Source organism: Carlito syrichta, unplaced genomic scaffold (genome assembly GCF_000164805.1).
Source record: "Carlito syrichta isolate Samal-C Ts95f unplaced genomic scaffold, Tarsius_syrichta-2.0.1 Scaffold314155, whole genome shotgun sequence".
In the NCBI taxonomy this organism is placed as follows: Eukaryota; Metazoa; Chordata; class Mammalia; order Primates; family Tarsiidae; genus Carlito; species Carlito syrichta.
Window position 1 is genome coordinate 267,971 of NW_007258251.1, and position 23,644 is coordinate 291,614.

General features: G+C 38.6%; 1 protein-coding gene across 4 annotated transcripts in view; it reads left to right on the forward strand.

Annotated features, from left to right (window-relative positions):
* CPSF3 (cleavage and polyadenylation specific factor 3) overlaps positions 1 to 23,644 on the forward strand; it is a 47,900-nt gene that overhangs the window by 7,379 nt on the left and 16,877 nt on the right. For all 4 annotated transcript variants that reach the window (XM_021719119.1, XM_008071185.1, XM_021719120.1 and 1 more), the window contains 12 exons: positions 206 to 303; positions 1,036 to 1,164; positions 4,584 to 4,761; positions 6,209 to 6,298; positions 8,064 to 8,214; positions 12,031 to 12,206; positions 13,166 to 13,324; positions 14,280 to 14,426; positions 16,490 to 16,642; positions 17,666 to 17,774; positions 19,224 to 19,322; positions 20,882 to 20,976. In XM_021719119.1, the coding sequence (XP_021574794.1) occupies positions 206 to 303; positions 1,036 to 1,164; positions 4,584 to 4,761; positions 6,209 to 6,298; positions 8,064 to 8,214; positions 12,031 to 12,206; positions 13,166 to 13,324; positions 14,280 to 14,426; positions 16,490 to 16,642; positions 17,666 to 17,774; positions 19,224 to 19,322; positions 20,882 to 20,976 (1,584 nt within the window). The remainder of the gene's footprint in view (positions 1 to 205; positions 304 to 1,035; positions 1,165 to 4,583; positions 4,762 to 6,208; positions 6,299 to 8,063; positions 8,215 to 12,030; positions 12,207 to 13,165; positions 13,325 to 14,279; positions 14,427 to 16,489; positions 16,643 to 17,665; positions 17,775 to 19,223; positions 19,323 to 20,881; positions 20,977 to 23,644) is intronic.

Sequence of the window (23,644 nt, forward strand, 5' to 3'; positions counted from 1 at the left end):
AAATGTGAGCTATATTTTAAATTTATTTGGGAAGTTAGAATTGTTAATAGCATATTAGCCACATTTAATAAGAATTGCATTACAAGAGCTAGTATATAGAATCCATCTTGATATGTGAATGATGGATCAGTTATAATTATTGTCTTTTTGCTGGATGAATTTTAATAAAATACACAGGAGATTGTGATCTTTTTTCCTCTTGCAGCTGGATTGTGGGATCCACCCTGGCTTAGAAGGAATGGATGCTCTTCCTTACATCGATTTAATTGACCCAGCTGAGATTGATCTCCTATTAATTAGTCAGTAAGTGTTTTCCTTTAATAATGATACTGTTTTTCAAGGACTTTAACTATTAAGATCAAAGACTTTTACTCTCAAGATCATTCTTCATCAGATTTTCATTTTTTAAAGAATATTTTCTACTAAGAAACATATTGTAAACATCTAAGTCTAAGCCAGTTCTCCATATTGTCATCACAGGCTAGAAGATTTTACTGTGACAGACTTAGCTACCTGTAGATGTAAGTTCAGTGAGTAAGTGGGAAGGAGATAGTACATACCTTGAATTGTTGTAAAACTTGAAACCAAGCCCTTTTCCAGGATATCTCCTTGAGATCACTATCTCGTCACAGTCTTTTAAAAGAATTTCTTTTAAAAATAGTGACATGTTGCAACTTTATCCCACTAAAATGTTTGTTGTAATTCTGGCTAACGAGGATAGGTTTGTCCAAAACTAGAGATAACTATAAATGAACAAATAAGAGTAGGTTTGGTATATTCTTCTTCCCTCTCTAATTATTCATCAGTAGTAAGTTTTTTGCTGTTTAAAAAACATACTTTTAAAGTCCTTTTTCTATATTGGAACTGTATGCATTATTCCTTCCTTCTGCACATACCTACTCTTGGTTTTCAGAAAGTATCACTATATAACTGTTATATAGAACTTCTTTTGTACAGTGAGCAAGTTTCTTCATTACATAGTATGTGATGGATAATATTTTTAAAATTCTTTTAATCTCTTTGTTTCTTTTTAAGTTTTCATTTGGATCACTGTGGAGCGTTGCCCTGGTTTCTACAGAAGACAAGTTTCAAAGGAAGAACGTTTATGACTCATGCCACAAAAGCTATTTATAGATGGCTTCTTTCAGATTATGTCAAAGTTAGGTAAATTACTTTATTAGATTGTACATGCATCTGCTGCTACATAATATATATTGTTCAAAATATGAACCACTTGCGTTTTAAATAAGACGCTCTTTTTTTATTCACAAGGGTGTCAGTAACAAGGTCATTGAGTACCTATTACATATCCAGCATCTTCCTAACCTTGAATAGTTTTTACATCCTGTTATTTTTTTTTTCTTTTTCTTTTTTTTGAAACCCAGGTCTCACACTGTTGCCCAGACTGGCGTGCAGTGGCACAACCATGGCTCATCACAGCCTTGGCCTCCTGGGCTCAGGCAATCTTTCTGCCTCAGCCTTGAGTAGCTGGGACTACAGGTGCATGCCACTATGCCCCAATAATTTCTTAATTTTTTTTGTAGAGATGAAGTTTTGCTGTATTGCCCAGACTGATCCCAAACTCCTGGGCTCAAGCAGTTCTCTCATCTTGGCCTCCCAAAGTATTGGAATTACAGGCGTGAACCATCATGCCTGGCCTACTTTTTAAATATTTTTTAAACTCTAGTAAACTATAAGTATGATAGAAATACTCTGTAAATAGCACTTCATAATTTTATTAACATTTAATATCAAATACATTATTCAGTAATATTCTTATTTGGGCTTATGTGATCAAAGAAGATTAACTTTTTAATTTTTTTATTTTTGGTCTCATTCTGTTGCCCAGGCTGGTGTGCAGTGGCACAATCGTGGCTCACTGGAGCCTCAAACTCCTGGGCTTAGACAGTCCATCCACCTCAGCTTCCCAAGGAGCGAGGACTATAGGCATGTACCACCACACCCAGCTAATTACTTATTATTTATTTATTTACTTATTTATTTTAAACCTGAGACTAGTGCCCTACTGAAGATGGTTGGAGAATTATTTTTTATTTTTGTAGAGATGCGGTCTTGCTATGTTGCCTAGGCTGTTCTTTAACTCATGAGTTCAAGTAGTTTGGCATTGGCCTTTCAAAATGCTAGGAATATAAGCATGAGCCACTGTGTACCTCTGAAAATTGACTTTTATTTTTTTGAGTTGGAGTCTCACTCTGTCGCCCAGGCTGGAGGGCAGTGGCACGCTCATGGCCACCACAGCCTTGACCTGCTAGGCTCAGGCGATTCTTCCACCTCAGCCTTCCAAGTAGCTGGGACTACAGGCGTGCACCACCACACCCGTCTAATTTTTTGATTTATTGTAGAGATGAGGTCTCTCCAAGTTGTCCAGGCTTGTCTCGAACCCATAGGTTCAGGCAATCCTCTCACCTCTGCCTCCCAAAGTGCTAGGATTATAGGAACGAGCCACCAGCGTGAAACTCCAACTCAAAAAAACATACACTTTTCACAACCCAATGTGAGAAATCTCTGCCATGGTTCATTGTATTTAAGTGTGTTAATCTCTTGGGAGTGTTGGGGCAGAAAAAAAAAGGTTGAGAAATACTATCCTAAAGAGTATTTTGTCTTCATTTACTGTGTGTGTTACTTAAAATTGAGAGTATTTTAAATATCGTCTCTTAATTTACTGTGTACTTTGCTTAAAGTCAAGTTTTGTAGCTATCCACACTGAACAGGAAAGAAACACAAAATGTCCGAGTCTAAATCACATAATCCATACAGTATATTTTTAAGAAATATCTTAATGGATATGTCATCCACACACAGTTTCTTTGCAGTCAAAGGCTTTTAATTTTTTTATTATTATTATTATTTTTATCAATATTTTTTATTATGGTTTTGTGGGGTACAGTTAAGGGTTAGGTGTACAATTACATTTCATTCAGGGTCCCTGTTGATAAGAGGTGTTTCCCCATCCCCAGACAGATATTTGCTACTGTTAATCCCATCCCCCTCTCCCCCCCATAGTTTCCCAGTACCGTCAGTCATTTTCTTATAGTATTACATTGGATGTTCAAGCTCCATTATATGAGTGAGAACATGTGATACTCGGATCTTTGTTTCTGTGAGAGGTCACTCAGTATTATAGACTCTAGTTCCATCCAGGTTGCTGCGAAATTCATGATTTTCTTTTTTATGGCTGCATAGTATTCCATCGTGTATATGTACCACATTTTTTTAATCCAGTCCTCTTTTGATGGGCAGCATGGTTGTTTCCAGGTTCTTGCTATTGTGAACAATGCTGCAATAAACATACGTGTGCAGGTATCTTTTTTATAGAGTGATTTGAGTTCTTCAGGGTATATTCCCAGTAGGGGGATTGCAGCGTCATATGGGAGGTCAATATTTAGAGCTTTTAGGAATCGCCACACTTTCCACAGAGGTTGCACTAGTTTACACTCCCACCAACAGTGTAGAAGTGGTCCCTTTTTGCCACACCCTCTCCAGCAGCTGTTATTTTTTGAGTTGTTGATAATTGCCATTCTGATTGGAGTTAGGTGGTATCTCAGTGTGGTTTTGATTTGCATCTCCATGATGATTAGTGAGGTTGAACATTTCATCATGTGTTTATTGGCTGCTCGGATGTCCTCTTTTGTAAAGTGTCTGTTCATATCTTTTACCCATTTTATAATGGGGTTGTTTGTTTTTTTCTTTTCAGCACGTTTTAGTTCCTTGTAGATCCAGGATGTTAAACCTTTGTCAGACCTGGTGTTGGCAAATATTTTTTCCCAGTCTGTAGGCTGTCTCCCTGCTCTCTTGATGGTTTCTTTGGCCTTGCAGAAGCTTGTCATCCCACTTCAGTCAGTTCAGTTGAAAAATAAAGTTGACACTTTGTCCTTTTAAGTATCATAGTTCCTATCTCCTTTATAATGCTTTCTATATCAGGACTGAAAGGTCCCACTTGTCTATCTTCTCTTATGACCTGTGGGTTTCGGGTTTTGTTCAGGAATTGGATGCCAGTTCCGATTTCCATGAGGGTATTTCCTTCATTTTCTAAGGTTCTTATGGTTTGAGGTTTTACATTTAGGTCTCTGATCCATTTGGAGTTAACCTTTGTGCATGGGGATAGATAGGAGTCCTGTTTCAATCTTCTGTATGTGGTCAGCCAGTTTTCCCAGCACCATTTACTGAATAGGTTCTCCTCTCCCCAGTGGTAGGTGGTGGAGGCCTTGTCGAAGATGAGTTGGTTGAGAAATTGAGCTTTTGCTTCTGGAATCTCAGTTCTATTCCATTGATCTATATGCCTGTTCCTATACCAATACCAAGCTGTTTTGATGATTGTAGCTTTATAGTAAAGTTTTAAGTCTGGTAATGTGATACCACCTGCTTTGTTTTTTTTGCTGAGGATTGTTCTGGCTATTCTTGGACTTTGTGTTTCCATATGAATTCCTGTGTTGTCTTTTCTAGGTCTGAGAAGAATGTTGCTGGTTATTTGATGTGTATGGCATTGAATTTGTAGATTGAAAGGCTTTTTAAAAAAAAAATCTTACTCTTAATTCTTTTTGCTGACATCTCTCAAAATTTAGTAACATATCAGCAGACGACATGCTGTATACTGAGACAGATTTGGAAGAAAGCATGGACAAAATTGAAACTATCAACTTTCATGAAGTTAAAGAAGTTGCAGGAATCAAATTTTGGTGTTACCATGCCGGCCATGTCCTAGGAGCCGCCATGTTCATGATTGAGATCGCAGGCGTGAAGGTACCTTCTGGCTCTAGCACTTTTCTTTTTAACAGAAATCTATGCAGAGATTTGTGCCCCCACATAGTATTTTAAAAAATTCTCTAAGACTGGCAAAGTGTCAAAACACTGAAACAGTAAGATAAAAATAAAGTTGACACTTTGTCCTTTTAAGTATCATAGTTCCTATCTCCTTTATAATGCTTTCTATATCAGGACTGAAAGAAGAGTAAAATAAGCATCTCAATGTCCTTAAAAAAACTGATTAGGAAAGTGCTATCTTTGTGGCTGTATCCATTTAAAATTAAAATACTATTTGTATTCACATCCTTCTAATGTCTTAGGATTCACAGATAAGCCCCCAAGCAGGGTGGACTGCAAGACTAAAAGGGGGTTAATGAGGAAGGGTTTTTGTAGCTATCCTTGATGGAAAGGTGGAATGGAAGCCTCAAACTTCTGAAGGTGTGGGTGGTCCAGACTCTAAGCAACTGCTCTGAACTCTGCTATGCATCAGGATCACTCAGGGAGCTTTCAGAAAATACCTACTGAATCCATATCTGATGTGGGGCTTGGCCTTTTTCTTTTTCTTTTTTTTTTTGGAATCAGAGTCTCACTCTGCCGCCCATGGTGGAGTGCAGTGGCACACTCACGGCCACCACAACCTCGGCCTGGTAGGCTCATGTGATCCTTCTGCCTCATCCTTCCAAGTAGCTGGAACCCAGGCATGTGCCACCATGCCCGGCTGATTTTTTGATTTATTGTAGAGACAAAGTCTCGCCATGTTGTTCAGGCTGGTCTCGAACTCCTGTGCTCAGGCAATCTTCTCACCTCCACCTCCCAAAGTGCTGGGATTACAGGCTTGAGCCACCGCATCTGGAGGCCTTTTTATTTTTACATTTTCTGGGTGATTCTAATGTGCAGCCAGAGTTGAGAACCAGTGCTCTAGTGTAATATTGTCCTAAATTTTTTGCAACTGCTCATACATTTGAAACTTTTATGCGTTGAGTTGCATAATATGTGACCAAATCACTTATTGTTGCAGTTTCCTCTAGGGCACAAAAACTAAGGTAGGAAATAGCAGAAATGCAGATGTGAGTTCTCATTTGGAATTTGATGCATATCCTCTTAGGATTTTATCTCCCATTTTAGACAGTGTTCCCTTGTGCCTCAATGGATTCCTTTCCTTATCAGCATGACTTTTTTCTCTAAGAAGTTCAGAGCACTTCTCAAAGTTTATGAATATTTGTGGAATGATTCTGGGAGTATATTTTTCCCATTAATTAGATCAAAGTATTGAAACACTGAGTGATTTAATGTCTGTAAAACATTTTGAATTAGAAACAAGCATATCAATTGTTTTAGGCTATTTTTCTTTAACTTCACTTCTAGATTTCGTGAACTTAATCTATTCACTAGCAAAATGAAGTTCTCCCAAGAGCCTAACTTTCTAGCTTTATCTTTTTCACAGCTTTTGTACACAGGTGATTTCTCAAGACAAGAAGATAGGCACTTAATGGCAGCTGAAATTCCTAATATTAAGCCTGATATTCTTATCATTGTAAGTATTGATGTACTATATTGTAATTAATGTAACATAAGCAAAATTTTTTTCTAGTGAAAAAAATTCTGCTCTCACTTTCATATGTTATTGGATATACATTTGTCTTTTTAAAAATCAGGAGGGAGCTTCTTTTTGTAGTGTAGCTTCACTTTCTTACTGTTAAATGCAGTAACTGTAATCTAATATCAGAGATGCTGGGCTGTCTCTGGGCAGGATGTTTTATACTGGGTGTGCTCCTTCCCTGTCTCTTAAATATTTTTTTCTAGGCAAGTTACCCCAAGTGTATAAAAGAATATCTTAAGGGTCATTTTAGAAATGGTGTGACCTCACTGCCTTTCTTTTGGCCCTTAGTGCCCACTAGCTTGTTCCGCTGTTCATCTTTATATGCCCTTTCTGTCCACTGGGTTGCAAGTCTCAGGGGAACAAGAAAAATGAACTGTGTGTAGAAACTCTTTTTGAGGGGCAGGGGTTGGGAGACAAATTAATAAGGTGTGTGTTGGTGACAGTGGTGTAAGGGATTGGGTTGGGAGAGAAATTGTTCAGGCTTTGGTATATAAAAGTGCATCAGGTGTATTTGGTTCAAGATGGAAGAGCTGTCTGGCACTCCTCCACACTTCCAGCATCCCCAAGTTGCCCAAGTGCGAGGGCCAGTTGATATTGCTGTCCATAATCAACTTGTGAGTGGATTCGATTGAACTCAGCTCATGGTATACCCAACATATAAACTGACCTTAATTTAAGGAAAAGTTTATTTTTTTAACCCTCAGAAAAAGTAGCTGTTTTCAGAATATCTGATACTTTGGAGCGGTGCTTCTCATACTTTAATGCACTTGTAAATCCTCTTGTGATACTGTTAAATACAGACTCTGATTCAGTAAGTCTGGGCTGGGCCTGAGATTCTAGAGTTTTTTGTCTTATTTTTTGAGTTGGAGTCTCACTCTATCTCCCTGGCTGGAGTGCAGTGGCACTCTCATGGCCACCACACTTGACATGCAGGACTCATGTGATTCTTTTGCCTCAGTCTTCCTAGTAGCTGGAACTATAGGCATGCGCCATCACATCCAGCTAATTTTTCTTGATTTATTGTAGAGACGAGGTCTTGCCAAGTTGCTCAGGCTGGTTTCAAACTCCTGGGCTCAGGCAATTCTCTTGTCCCTGCCTCCCAAAGTGCTGGGATTACAGGTGTGAGCCATCACAACCGGCTGATTCTGCAATTCTAATAAGCTCCCAAGGGATGTTAATGCTGCTGGCCAGTGGGTCATCATGCACAGTAAGTCTTTAAGGGATATTCTTTTTTTTTTGAGTTGGAGTCTCACTCTGTCGCCCAGACTGGAGTGCAGTGTCCGCTCCGGCCACCGCAGCCTCGACCTGCTGGGCTCCGGCGATCCTTCCACCTCAGCTAAGGGATATTCTTAAACAGAAGTATAAGAAACAATGTCTCTTTCTGATTTAAAATCTTCAGCTTATCAGAGATGAAGGAAATATCCTTCCCCACACCCCCAGTGGAAAGTAAAATTGTTTAAAAAAAAGGCATAGGGGAGAATTTACATTTTTGAACTATTTCCTGATTAAATTCTCTAATAAGTTCTTATTACTTGGACCTGACTTCTGGCATTCTTGTTTGTTCATCTTTCCAATTAATATTATAATAATATATATTCAAGTGAATGGCATGTTAATGGAGAAATGTATTATTTTGCCTCAGCATTTAATTATTTGGGGATCATCAGTCTCAGCCTCACACTTGTAATGTGTTATTTAGGAATCTACGTATGGGACCCATATCCATGAGAAACGTGAAGAGCGAGAAGCAAGATTCTGTAACACTGTCCATGATATTGTAAACAGAGGTGGCAGAGGTCTCATTCCTGTCTTTGCTCTTGGAAGGGCTCAGGAGCTGCTCTTGATTCTAGGTATGCTTGATTCTAGGTATTCTTTTTATTTGGTAGGTTATCAAAATCTCTTATCATTTTATCAAGATACTAACATGGCCTTGAATAAGTCATTCTACTTTTCTGGGCTTTAGTTTCTTTATTTGAAGACGAGGATTTGGTGCTAGGAAGAGGCCAGGGAAACAGCAGTTTTCTTTTTTTTTGAGTTGGAGTCTCACTCTGTCGCCCAGACTGGAGTGCAGTGGCCACTCCCAGCCACCACAGCCTCGACCTGCTGGGCTCCAGCAATCCTTCCGCCTCCGCCTTCCAAGTAGCTGGAATTACAGGCATGCGGTACCACCGCCTGGCTGATTTTTTGATTTATTGTAGAGATGAGGTCTCACTGCCCAGGCAGGTCTTGAACCCGCGGGCTCAGGCAATCCACTCACCTCCAGCCTCCCAAAGGCGCAGGATTACAGGCTGAACCACCAAGCCCGGCTTTAAACAGCAGTTTTCATGCACGGTTATTGGCAGTGTAAGTTGATGTATTGTTCTAGTTGCCGTCAGCCTCAGATGTCTTAAGATATGTGTACTAGTCTGGGCATGGTGGCTCATGCCTGTAATCCTAGCAATTTGGGAGGTGGAGGCAAGAGGATTGCCTGAGTTCATGGGTTCGAGACCAGCCTGGGCAACTCGGCAGGTCCTCATCTCTACAATAAATTAGCCGGGCTTGGTGGTACACTCTTGTGGTTCCAGCTACTTGGAAGGCTGAGGCGAAAGGATCACCTGACCCCAGCAGGTCAAGGCTGCAGTAGCCATGAGTGTGCCACTGCACTCCAGCCTGGGTGACAGAGTGAGATTCCTACTCCAAAAAAAAAAAAAAAGAGACGTGTAGAAAATTTTGTCAGGAAAGATATCCATTATTTTAGTATTTTTAAGGAAATACTACATTGTAGGAAAAAATTATGTACAGATGAGTAATTATGTACTTTCATATAATATATTAAGGGGACCAAAAAAGTAGGGTTCAAAACTATGTATACTCTGATCTTAGTTAGGTAGAAAATATATACATAAATGACTGGAAAGATATTAAATTAAAGAAAATGGATTATTTTCTTTCATTTTCTGCTTTTTTCCATTTTCTCAATACTTCAATGAACAAGTATAACTTTTTGTAATAAAAGGAACAACGGGTGTCACATTTTTAGCATAAATTTATACTTAATTATCCCTTCTACCCCATATTCTGTGTTTCTTTTTGGGGAAAGCACTCTTCTTTTTTTTGAGTCAAAGTCTCAAAACCATCACAGAATTTAGTGTCTCTGGGGTAATAAGTCTATTATTCAGTATACTTACACTGAATCCCTTTTCAAAACCTCCACATCTTTGGACTATGATCACAACATTCTTTTTAGGTCATGCACTAGTATTTAAAAATAAGTTTTGGTAAATACAAGGACCAAATAATTATATCATTAGACGTGGAAAAAGCTTTTGATAAAATCCAGCACCCCTTGTTGGTAAAAACCCTCGAGCATCTAGGCATAGATAGAACGTACCTCAAAATAGTAAGAGCTACCTATGAGAAACCCACAGCCAACATACTGCTAAACAGACAGAAGTGGAATCATTTCCCCTGAAAACCAGAACAAGACAAGGGTGCCCAATCTCATCCCTCCTGTTAACATAATATTAGAAGTCCTAGCTAGAGCAGTCAGACAAGAGAAGGAAATCAGGGGTATCCAAAGAAGGAAAGAGGAAGTTAAGTTATCCTTCTTTGCAGACAGCATGATTCTATACCTTGGAAACCCAAGAGAATCTGTCAAAAACCTCCTTGCGCTGATAAAGTTCTTTGACAAATTCTCAGGGTATAAAATAAGTGTACAAAAGTCAGTTGTATTCCTATACACCAACAATAAACAAACAGAAACCCAAATAAAAAGCGCAATCCCATTCAAAAATAGCCACACAAAAAAATGAAATACCTTGGCATCTTCCTAATCAGAGAAGTCAAAGATGTTTACAATGAAAACTACAGAACAACGCTCAAAGAAATCAGGATGACACAAACAAATGGAAAAATATTCCATGCTCATGGATTGAAAGAATCAACATTGTTAAGATGTCCATCCTACCCAAGGCAATCTACAGATTTAATGCCATACCCATTAAATTACCAGCAGCATTCTTCTCAGACCTGGAAATGACAGTAAAGGAATTCATATGGAAACATAAACGGCCACAAATAGCCAAAACAATCCTCAGCAAAAACAAAACAAAAACAAAAACAAAGCAGGAGGCATCATGCTCCCAGACTTTAATCTTTATTATAAAGCTATAATGACCAAAACAGCCTGGTATTGGTACAAGAACAGGCATATAGGCCAATGGAACAGGATAGAGATTCCAAAAGCAAAACCTCAATTTCTTAATCAACCCATCTTCAACAAAGCCTCCACCATTAACCACTGGGGAAAGAGGAACCTATTCAGTAAACGATGCTGGGAAAACTGGCTGACCACATGCAGAAGATTAAAACAAGACCCCTACCTCTCACCATACATAAAAATCAACTCTAAATGGATCAAAGACCTAAACGTAAACCTTAAGCTATAAGAACCTTAGGAAATGCAGGAGACACCCTTATGAAAATTAGAACTGGCAACCAATTCCTGATCAAAACCCCAAGTGCCTTTGCCTATGCCATAAGATAGACAAGTGGGACCTCATCAAACTGACAAGCTTCTGCAAAGCCAAAGAAACCATCGAGAGTTCAGGGAGACAGCCCACACACTAGGAAAAAATATTTGGCAACTGTATATCTGACAAAGGCCTAATATCTAGGATCTACAAGGAACTCAAACAACCCAAAAAGAAAAAAAATACCCTGTTACAAGGTGGGCAAAAGATATGAATAGACACTTCTCAAAAGAAGACATAAGCAGCCAACAGATACATGAAATACTGCTCAGCCTCACTGGTCATCAAAGAAATGCAAATTAAAGCCACACTGAGATAGCACGTAATTCCAGTCAGGATAGCCATCATCAATAATTCAAAAAACAGGTGCTGGAGAGGATGCGGCAAAAAGGGAACACTTCTATAATGTTGGTGGGAGTGTAAACTAGTAAAGTCTCTGTGGAAAACAGCGTGGTGATTACTAAAAGATCTAAAAATCGACCTCCCATACGACCCCGCAATCCCCCTACTGGGAACATACTTGGAGGAACTCAAATCACTCTGAAGATGATACCTGCACACATGTTTATTGCAATATTATTTAAAATAGCAAAAACATGGAACCAACCATGCTGCCCATTGAAAAAGAATTGGACAAGAAAAAAAATGTGTATATACATGATGGAATATTATGCAACCATAAAGAAGGACAAAATTATGAACTTCGCAGCAACTTGGATAGACTTAGAGACTATAATACTGAGTGATGTATCACAGAAACAAAGAACTGAGGATTGCATGTTCTCACTCATAAGCAGACCTTGAACAACTATCATAATACTTTAATAAAGGGATTGACAGTAGTGGGAAACTGCCAGGGGGAGGGGGAGGCACACCTCATCAACAGGGTTACCTGCATAATGAACATTTGTATACCTAACCCTGAATTATACCCCACATATTTAAAATAAAAAATTAAAATAAATTTTGGTTTTGTAAGTTTAAGTTTGTAGGGACCAGGCTAGTTTTTCTTAAACTGTTTAAAATATAGTTATGTGCTTTAACTTATTTCTTAGTTGTCTGTATATTTAAAGGTTAATTATGTTTTTAATGTATGATTTGAACTATTTACCTGACATAACAAAGTGATGTTTGCTTCTTGAAAAATCTCTGTAGATGAGTACTGGCAGAATCACCCAGAACTACATGACATTCCAATATACTATGCATCATCTTTGGCCAAGAAGTGTATGGCAGTGTACCAGACATATGTAAATGCCATGAATGACAAAATCCGCAAACAGATCAACATCAATAATCCCTTTGTTTTCAAACACATTAGTAACCTCAAGGTGAGTGCTTATGAGAAAAAGACAAAGATGGAAGAAACACAAATCAGTGATTAGTAATTGGAGGTGCTTGTTGATTTTGTGGGTGAATCCCCCTTGCTGAAGTCCTACCTCTTTTCTAGCAGGCATTGCTTTTCTGCAGGAAATCTAAACTCCAGCAACTGGCATTCATTTTTCTTAAACGAATTTTGCCACTTGCTCCAAGTATCTATATGTTCTCAGTATTTACAATTACTAAACAACTTGGATCTCTTTTGCCACCGAAATAAAAGGTCCTGACAAGGAAAAATATCTTGTGTTATGTATTAGGTTTCTCTGTTTTCATTCAAACCTAATCATCTTTTTGATAGTGCTGTAAATTCCATATATGAACATTTTCATGTTTTCTTTTCTAGAGCATCCAATAAAATTTTTAAAAACTGTTTCAGTCATCATTCAAACTGGAGCTTTATTCATCATAAGATAATTAAGTTATAAGTGGTCTTCCAGTTTATAAGTAGGTTTTGTTCATGAAGTATGTTGTTTAAGTTAATTGCTTATGAATTAGAGCCAGTTTCTCCAGTATTAATCCTTTTGATTAGGTTTCCAGGCCAGCTCAAAATATTCATGAAATACACAAAGCCATTGTAAGTCTCTAGGAAAACTTTCAGAGTTCTACCTTGGGTGGGTCAAAACCCATTTTTACTTTTCTACCTGCCTGCTAGGCACTGAAAATGGCCCTAATGATCCTGAAATGGTCCTCTAGCTACCAGTAGAAGGTTTTGAAGATCAGTGTGAACTTACTGCTTTTTATCATTTCGCTTTCCTGTCATTCCTAGACTAAATTGTTTAGGAACTTGGTGATTGGAGTTAAAATGTTAACTAGCCTTGTCAACACCTTTTCAGGAGTGTGATTAATTTTTTACCTCTCTTTGTCTAACTCTGGTAGTTTACATGCTTTTACATTCCTTTTTCTCCTTTAGAGCATGGATCATTTTGATGACATTGGTCCCAGTGTTGTAATGGCCTCCCCAGGCATGATGCAAAGTGGCTTATCCAGAGAGTTATTTGAAAGCTGGTGTACTGATAAGAGGAATGGTGTCATTATAGCCGGGTACTGTGTAGAAGGAACACTTGCCAAGGTCAGTTATAGTCTTAGGGCTATTGTGTGAATCCTCATCAAAATTACAGAGATGGCAGTCTGCTCACAGGTTTTTCCATTGAATTGGTTCTTTAAATAATAGAAGTTTTGATTTTTAAAAAAAGGATCAAAATAGGTAGCTAGAGATGGATGGATGCAGATGCAGAATGGCATAACAAGATCCTCAGGTAATTGGTGTACACATTAAAGTTTGAGAAGTGCTCATTTGGTTACAAAATAAAAACATAGGAAACTATTTGAGACAAACATGAATACCCTCATCTGATGAAGAGGAGATTTACTAATATGTATTCTCTTAAAAAGCGGTAGCTTGTGTTTGGATTGACTGCCCATCTTACTATTGGTATGAAAAGGTTGATGTTAACTCTTAAGAATATACACATTGTGGAAAATACATGCAAAGCCTTACAGGCAATTTTTTAATATTTAAGCACCACATCTCATCTTCTCATAGTTAACCTCTATATTATTTTTAAAAATATAAAATGATTCCTCATTTTGATCATAATTATTACTTTACCTTATTCTACAAAGTCCTTTGGTGACAATATTGGCCAAGTATTTAAAATAGCTTTCCTGAATGGAAACACATCTGCCCTTTATACAAATCCACATGTCTGGGAAGTACTTTTTAAAGCAGGAGAATAGTTGGGAATACAGGTTTGTCTTTCTAAAAATGAGTTACAGTTTTCACTACCAACACTCCAAATATATTGAGTTTTAATTAATCTGCTTACTTTCCTAATTAAGTGTTTGCCTGATCGGGAAAATTAGTATTTGTAATTTACTAAGTCAATAGTGTTAGAATTATTTTTGTGCTGAAGGTCCTAAATTGAACATAAGATTTTTTTGACTCCATGAAAAAATAAAAATGTACCTTTTCTTTTCTAATTAGTTTATTCGTTTGTTTTATTATTTTTCTTTATTTTTAACAGCATATCATGTCTGAACCTGAAGAAATCACTACCATGTCTGGACAGAAGTTACCACTGAAAATGTCTGTTGATTACATTTCTTTCTCTGCTCACACTGATTACCAGCAAACCAGTGAATTTATTCGCGCTTTGAAACCGCCTCATGTGGTTAGTCTGAATTTGATTTATAGTACTAAAGAGGAAAAAAAGCATACTCAAGAAACTGTGCAGCAGTTAGTTCACAAATTAAGCGTCACCTTCTGTTAATGTAGCACTTTATGAACAGATCATTTGCACTTGGATTTGACCTTTACAGTTCCCTTTAAGTTCAACAAACGATATGTTTTCAATTTCTCCATTTTACACTGACTCTTATTCAAACCTACCAACCCCAGTTCTAGTGGTTTTTTTCTACTATTTTCTGCTGCCTGCTAGTATTAATTACTACCACCAATTCTACTAGTATAATTTTGTCATGCAGATATACTTTTGCTAGAGCTGATTATTAGAGGAAAGTGAGCAAGTTCAACCCAGGAACTTAAGAGCCAGGCTTTGGAGTACGACTGCTTATTTTGAATCTGGGATCCATCTCTTATCTGGTTTGAAACCTTGGGCAAGTTACTTAAACTCTCTGTACTTCATTTGTAAGTAGGTATAATAATATCTTACAAGGTTATTGTGAAGACTAAACGAGAGAACATATATCCAAAGCACTCAATAGGGCGCCTGGCACATAGTAAATGCTTAGTCATAAAATCAAATAGGCCATGCAATAATTTGGACAGAGGAGAAGACAAGTCACATTATAGTAAAAGTTTAAGATTTAAATAGATATGAAGTGCATTGCAAAGCTCCTTATTTAGTATATGACTTATTTATATTTTTTAATGTTATGTTAATTATAAAAGTAATAGTTAAACCGGGTGCGGTGGCTCTTGCCTGTAATTCCAGCACTTTGAGAGACTGAGGCAAGAGGATTGCCTGAGCCTAGGGGTTCAAGACCAGCCTGGGCAAATTGGCGAAATCTTGTCTCTACAACAAATTAAAAAACAAAAATTTAGCCAAGCATAGTGGCGCGTGTCTGTGGTTCCAACTACTTGGAAGGCTGAGGAGGAAGAACTCCCTGAGCCCAGCAGGTCGAGGCTGGAGTGACCATGAGCGTGCCACTGCACTCCTGTCTGGGTGACAGAGTGAGACTCCGACGCAAAAGAAAAAGTAATAGTTATATATTTTGGTGGGACTGGAAAGAAGTAAGCGGACAAAAAATATTTTTTTAAATTAGAAGACCATTTATAGGCCAGGTGCAGTGGCTCATGCCAGTAATCCCAAGCACTTTGGGAGGTAGAGGCTAGAGGATTGCCTGAGCTCAGGGGTTTGAGACCTGCCCAAGCAACATGGTGAGACTTCGTCTCTACAATAAATTTTAAAAAACTTAGCCAGGTGTGGTGGCACATAATATAGTTCCAGGTACTTGGACGGCTAAGGCGGAAGGATTGCCTGAGCCTAGTAAGTCAAGGCTGCAGTGGCCATGAGCATTCCACTGTACTCCAGCCTGGGCACAGAGTGAGACTCTGACTCAAAAATAAAAAATAAAAGAAAAGAAACCTAAGGAGAACTACGGATGTTTTCTGAGATACTAAGAGTAGCCACCATTTTACATAAGTCATAGGCATTTAAAGCTGGAAAGGACCACAGAAGCCACCTGGCTCAGCCCCTTACCACTGTGAACATAGAAGCATTGAAACAAAAAAAAATCATATATCTCATGGCAAAGATTGGAGTAGAAAAGTTTCTTTTTTTTTTTTATATAAAGATGCAGGGTACAATTCAGGGTTAGGAATACCAGTGGTGATTATGCAGCTACCCTTGTTGATGTGATATGCCCCTCCCTCCCCTGGCAGTTTCCCTCAACTGCCAATCCTACCTCCCTGACAGTTTCCCACTACTGCCAATTGCTTTCTTATAGTATTATAATTGTTTAAGGTCTGCTTATGAATGAGGAAGAAAAGTTTCTTTACTCTCTCTTGAAATAGTTCCACGTAAGTATCTTTTCAAGCCAAACAATGAATATGTCTATACAAGTGTGATTGACTGGAGGGCCTTAAAAGTAGTAAAGTTTTGTAACTTCATGTATGTCTCTGTTTCATGTACTTAATTCATTCAGATAAAGGTACCATCATTAATCTGAATGAGATTTTTCCCTATGCTCTTTTAAAATTTATTCTGTGTAGATTTTAGTCCATGGAGAACAGAATGAAATGGCCAGATTGAAAGCAGCGCTGATTCGAGAATATGAAGATAATGATGAAGTTCACATAGAGGTTCATAATCCTCGGAATACAGAAGCAGTGACCTTAAACTTCAGAGGAGAAAAACTAGCCAAGGTAAAAGGTTATGGTTCCTATCATCCTATCCATGTTTTTGCTTCAGGGAAGAAAGAGTGTACTTCTTAAAAAAAATAGACCTCCTATAATCAAATCAAGAGAGTGTGTTTCTTTCTGTCTACTTTTTTTTTTTTTGGAGGCAAGGTCTTGCCCTGTTTCCCAGGCTGGAGTGCAGTGGCACAATCAGCTCACTACAACCTCTATCTCCTGGGCTCAAGGGATCCTCCTGTCTCAGCCTCCCAGGTAGCTAAGACTATAGGCACAAGCCAGCACACACTGCTGATTTTTGGTAGACAAATCTTAATATGGTTTAAAGCACTAGCTCTTTAATCTCCATCCCCCTCACTTTTCCTTCCCACATCTGAAGGTGAGCAGATATTCATTATTGTTTATTTCCATATCCAATACAATGTTGTGTCCACCTCTTGTCATTCTTCCTAAGAATCTAAAGATAGGCCTATATCACTAAACATATATGTTGGAGATCAGCCTGAGCAACATAGCAAGACCTTGCCTCTATTTAAAAAAAAAAAAAGTGTCTTCCTTGGTGTATGACCTCATCCATACCTGTCTTTATTGACCCTTTTATTTGGAGATGTTGCTTCTTTTAGTGTTAGGTTAGCATAGCTGCCCACCTTTGTAGGACTGGAGCCTGCTGTCTGTGTACTGGTTTGTAACCAGCCTGAGGGAGCACGTGCATTTCAGCAGGTACTTCCTGTCCTTCCCCAGTACACAGCAGCTGCTGAGAGGTTGCTTAACCCCCAGGACCTAGTAGCTTACTTGGTTGTTGAATTAATTGGACCTGAACTTAACCTGGTCATTCTTGTCAGATCTGCCCCACTCTTCCCACCCTGGCCATAGAGATGTAAAACATTCTGTGTTTTTCATGGTTAAATTCATGGGTTATTTTCATAGTTCAAATGTCTAATGGTCACCATTATAATTAATTGCATTTTAGTGCCTGAATAACTGCATTTTACAATGTTCTATTTTCTTCAAGTTTTTTGGTGTTTGTTTTAATAGGTTATGGGCTTTTTAGCAGACAAAAAACCAGAACAGGGCCAGCGGGTCTCCGGAATACTTGTTAAAAGAAATTTTAATTATCACATACTTTCTCCTTGTGACCTGTCCAGTAAGTAAATTATTAAATATCAAATATAATTTGATCTTAGCATTGAAAGACAATCTCTGAAAACCCCTCTTAATCTAATGGTCAAATTTTTTTAAGTAATGAACAAATAATAAAATAATTGCAAATTAGTAATCTCATTAACTTTGAGAGGAGGAAAAAAAATCTTGAACTACTGAAATATTTAAATTATTTGTGAAGTCACTTTTTTCATGATTGGAAATATAAGTTTACTTCTAAGGTTGACTACTTCTGCTGACTTTTTAGCCACCCTGTTTTCTACGCTTTATTTGTTTTTTTTTTTTTAATTTCTTGAGTTGGAGTCTCACACTGTCGCCCAAGCTGGAGTGCAGTGGCACGCTCACGGCCACCGCAGCCTCGACCTACTGGATTCAGGCAATCCTTCCACATCAGCCTTCCAAGTAGCTGGAACTATAAGCACACGCTACCACACCCAGCTAATTTTTTGTATTTTTTATTGTAGAGATGAGCTCTTGCCAAGTTGCCCAGGCTGGGGAAAGCCTAATTTTTTCATTGTATTGGAGCTGTCTTTCAAATCCACATAAGTAACACCAACTATATAGCTGAAGCCTATAATGTATATGTGTGTGTATCTATATACACACACAGCTCATTATAAAAGAAAAATGAAAATTTACACAAAGCTCATGGCCACCACAGCTTTGACCTGCTGGGCTCGGTGATTTTTCCATCTTAGCCTTCCAAGTAACTGGAACTGCAGGTACACCATGACACCCAGCTAATTTTTTTATTTATTGTAGAGACGAGGTCTCGCTAAGTTGCCCAGGCCGGTCCCAAATACCTGGGCTCAGGCAATCCTCTCACCTCCACCTCCCAGAGTGCTAGGATTACAGGCGTGAACCACTATGCCTGGCCAAGTTCTTATTCTTATGCCAGGCTTTGCTAGGGGCTATAGGACTAAAGATTTAAAAACACAGTTCCAGCCCTTGAAATCTATCTAATGAAGCAGTCTTAGGAAGAACTAATTGCAGTGTAGCTCAATGACATATAGAAGCTCAGGATAAGTATGTGAGGGGAGACTGGGCCTAGGGAGTTGGGGAAAACTTTGCAAATCAGGTAGCACTTGTGCCGGGTGGTGAAAGATTATTAGGAGCTGCCAAGTAGAAAAGAAGGTGATGACAGTTAGCATATTGGCTCCAAGATGTCCGAGAACCTGGCAGTGTTCAGGAAAGTTGGGGTACTTTCTTAAGACTGGAGCAGAAGTTAATGGGTTGGGGGAGAGTAGGGAGAGAGGTAGGGAAATGCAGGGTGGGACCAAATTAAGGAGCATCTTGTTAGCTTTTTGAAAAACGTGTTCTCATTTATTTTGCTTTTACTTTTTTTCCTTACTCCTGGTATGTGATTGCAAGTTGTGTTTTGTGGGACTAGTAATGTTTTTTAAAGTATATTTATTCTGATTTTTTTCTTCAGATTATACTGACTTGGCCATGAGCACTGTGAAACAGACCCAAGCCATTCCATATACTGGTCCCTTTAATTTACTCTATTACCAGCTACAAAAATTGACAGGTATGTGTTTATTGACATTTTTTACATTGTTTTCTGTTTTTAAATGAGATAATTTTATATCTAGGAAAGAGTGTTATTTAATTTTGGTTATCTCAGGACTATACAAATTTTATTTATATACATGGTCATGTACTATCTAAAATATCAGTAGTCTTTTCTCCTGGTATTTAAAATCTGTTTTAGTTGACTACACCTACAATATTATTTATTTCCTTTTTTTGATTAGTGAAAATAATGTTTCTGGTTCTGTCAATATCAGTCTATATAGCATGATTTCTAAGAGCTCAAGACTACTGGTCAGTGAGAGAATAAACCTATTTTGTTTTCATATTAGACCATTTTGAGTTAGAGATTTGCGTGTATTAACATGAAGGGCAATGACTAAATTAAAAGGTGTAGACTCTGTAATAAAGCAAGAATACTTCATATTACAAAATTAGCTTTCATGGCCAGGCACGGTGGCTTAAGACTATAATCTCAGCACTTTGGGAGGCCGAGGTGAGAGAATTGCCTGCGCCCACAGGTTCGAGACCAGCCTAGGCAACATAGTGAGACCTCATCTCTACAATAAACCAAAAAATTAGCTGGGCGTGGTGCACGCGCCTATAGTTCCAGCGACTTGAAATACTAAGGCGGAAGGACTGCCTGAGCCCAGCAGGTTAAAGCGGTGGCCAGAAGCATGCCACTGCACTCCAGTCTGGGCAACAGAGTGAGACTCCAACTCAAAAACAAACAAACAAAAAACGCTTTCCTAGAATTACAGGTTATAATATATGTAGTTAATAAAATATGTCTAAATTAATCCTTGATTAAGAGGACAGTAGGAAAACCAGAAAAGTCTCATCTTCAACAATATAATTTCCCATAGAATGACTAACTTAGGAAGACAGAGGGTGGAAGAGGTGAGGTGGCAGTAGTTGACTAGTTTCATGTCAGATGCTAAGAGGCTAGCAAAGGCTTCTTCTGTCATTCAAACATCGATGTTTGAACATCACCTAAGTTTGCTACAAATAAAATATCTAGTGTCCAAGGTAAATTCTACCTAATTATTTGCATTTTTACAATATATGTTTAGATCTTTCAGTTGCTGTAAGCAATTAAAATAAAACTTACTTTGCTGTTTAAAAATGAGCTATACAAATGAATTATTAAGTTTTTCATTGTGTAGCTGCTTTATTTTAACTGTTTCGATAAACAAATGAATAAACTGGGCTTGGTGGCTCAGCCTGTAATCCCGCACCTTGGGAGGCTGAGGTGAGTGGATTGCCTGAGCCCGCGGGTTCGAGACCCGCCTGAGAAACTTAGTGAGACCTCATCTCTACAATAAATCAAAAAAATTAGCTGGGTGTGGTAGCGTGCGCCTGTAGTTCCAGTGACTTGGAAGGCTGAGGTGGAAGGATCGCCGGAGCCCAGCAGGTCGAGGCTGCGGTGGCTGGGAGCAGCCACTGCACTCCAGTCTGGGCTACAGAGTGAGACTCCAACTCAAAAAAAAAAGAATAATTATGCCTCTGGAAGATTATGAGAACATTATATACATCTTGTAATACTTTTTTTTTCAGGTGATGTAGAAGAATTAGAAATCCAAGAAAAACCTGCTCTGAAAGTATTCAAAAATATTACTGTAATCCAAGAACCAGGCATGGTGGTATTAGAAGTAAGATAAGATCATTTACCTAACATGGAGGAAAAAAGTTTTAAAAGAGTTCATGTATAATTGTAGAGAAAATTAGTTTCTTCCCATTTAGAAAAAAATAATTGCTGGAAAATATAAATATAGCATTTCTGGGCATTTTCTATGTAGTTATAACAAAAAAACTAATAAATAAGGCTTAATATTTAGTATGTTTAATGAGTACGAGTCTTTCAAATGAGTCTTAACTGATTTTGTGGTACTCTAGGATGTCTTCGGTTATATCAAAAGGTGATAAATCTAAGTTAAAAATTTAATCCTGCCAGGCTCGGTGGCTCAGCCTGTAATCCCGCGCTTTGGGAGGTTGAGGTGAGTGGATTGCCTGAGCCTGCAGGTTCGAGACCCGCCTGGGCAACTTGGTGAGACCTCATCTCTACAATAAATAAAAAAAATCAGCCGGGCGTGGTGCCTGTAATTCCGGCTACTTGGAAGGCTGAGGCAGAAGGATCACTGGAGCCCAGCAGGTTGAGGCTGCGGTGGCCACTGCACTCCAGTCTGGGCGACTGAGTGAGACTTCAACTCAAAAAAATAAATAAATAAAAATAAAAAATAAAAATTTAATCCTATTACATTAAAACAAACTTGTCGTGCAGCACTCCTTTAAAGAGTGGAATTTTGAAGATTGAAATAAGCAATAATCAAGTTACCCAAACCCCAAAATGTTAGAAATAATTAAATTAGGTGAATGTGGTTCCTAACTGTTCATATTTTACATTCCTACTGGTAGAATTTAGAAGACAGACACCAAGCAATTACAAGGTTGACCCTGACAGACTAACATTTGTTAAGTTTAAAGAAGGGTTTTCAAAGAGAGTCTTGGCATTAAATAATCCAGGGAGGCATACTGTCTATTTTTTTACCACAAAGTAGAATTGCCTATACATTTCTGAGTTGTTTAGTCAACTACTTTATTCTTGCATACTTTTTTTTTTTTTAAATAGAGATGAGGTCTTGCTATGTTGCCCAAGCTGGTCTTGAACTTCTGGACTCAGGCAATTCTCTTGTCTTGGCCTTCCAAAGTGCTGGGTTTATAGGCGTGAGCCCTATATTTATACAAAGAATTTTTAAAAACAAAATGATCTGTCAGCTCTGATCCCACTACATTTTTGTGATTTAAGTTTAAATTTGATTCATAAGACCACAGACAACTAAGTGTCAAAAGGAGTAGTTATTTATAACATGAATTTTCATACAGTAATATATAAAATGTTAATATCAGAGGAAGGGGAAAAGTTATTAGAGACATTAATTTAGCTCTTACTACTATATACCATTAGCTAATGTATTTTTGTTCCTAGGGTTAACATGTCAAAGAAGACCTTAGGGAATATTTTGTTTTGTTTTTTGGGATTTAAAAAAATTTGCAATGACTAAAACAAAAATTTAAAACCATAGCTTCTATAATAACCACTTGATCTTGCCCATCTTGTACCTCTCTTCAAACTTGACCTTGACCTCCTGTCAGGCCTGTGTTTAAGAGCAGGGTCTCTGAAGACATCCTTGTTGACAACAGTTTTGTCCAAGGGGATATCCACAAGAGTGCCTTGTGGGCATGAGGTGATTGTAGTTATAAACTTTGACAAAAGACTTGATTTTTGACCTCTTGGCAGTTTTCTGCTTGCCCATGTCAGCTATCACTTTGCGGGGACAGCGGTCAATTCCAGCCACCAGTGCATGGCTGTAGGGGCAGTCTGAGGTGCCATCATCAATATTCTTCACAATGATGGCTTTGCGTCCAATGTAGCGTCTGGGCAGGATCAGCACCATCTTCCTGGGTTTCATGAACTTGCCCATTTCCAGTGCTGCTGGGACACTTGACCTCAGGTCACGGATGGCAGTGGATTGGAAGCTGGGAGTTTTTTAAGAAACAGAGGAAAAGCCGGGCACAGTGGCTCATGCCTGTAATCCCAGCACTTTGGGAGGTCAAGGCATGAGGATTGCTTGAAGCCAGAAATGAGGATCAGTTGAGACCAGGAGCTCAGGACCAGCCTGGGTAACATAGTGAGACCCCCATCTTTACAAAAAATAAAAACAAATTAGGCAGGCACATTTGGCATATGTCTGTAGCCCCAGCTACTCCGGAGCCTGAGGCAGGTAGACCGCTTGAGCCCCGTAGTTTGAGGCTGCAGAGAGCTATGATTGTACCACTGCATTTAAGCCTGGGCAGCAGAGTGAGACCATGTCTCTTTATTTATGTATTTATTCGTTTGTTTGTTTTTGAGTCATAGTCTCATACTGTCGCCCAGGCTGGAGTGCAGTGGCATGCTCACAGCCACTGCAGCCTCGACCTGCTGGGCTCGGGTGATCCTTCCACTTCAGCCTTCCAAGTAGCTAGAACCACCACACCTGGCTAATTTGAGACTTTGTCTCTCAAAAAAAAAATGTATACTCTTTGGAGAGGCAATAAAAGATGGGGGGAACTTTCATTCCTGAAACAATTTTTTTTTTAAGTCAGTCTCACTCTGTTGCCCAGGCTGGAATGCAGTGGCTTGCTCATGGTCACCCCAGCAGTCATCCTGCTGGGCTCAGGCAGTCCTTCTGCCTCAGCCTTCCAAGTAGCCAAAACTGCAGGTGCATGCTATCACACCTGGCTAATTTTTTGATATATTGTAGAGACGAGGTCTCACCAAGT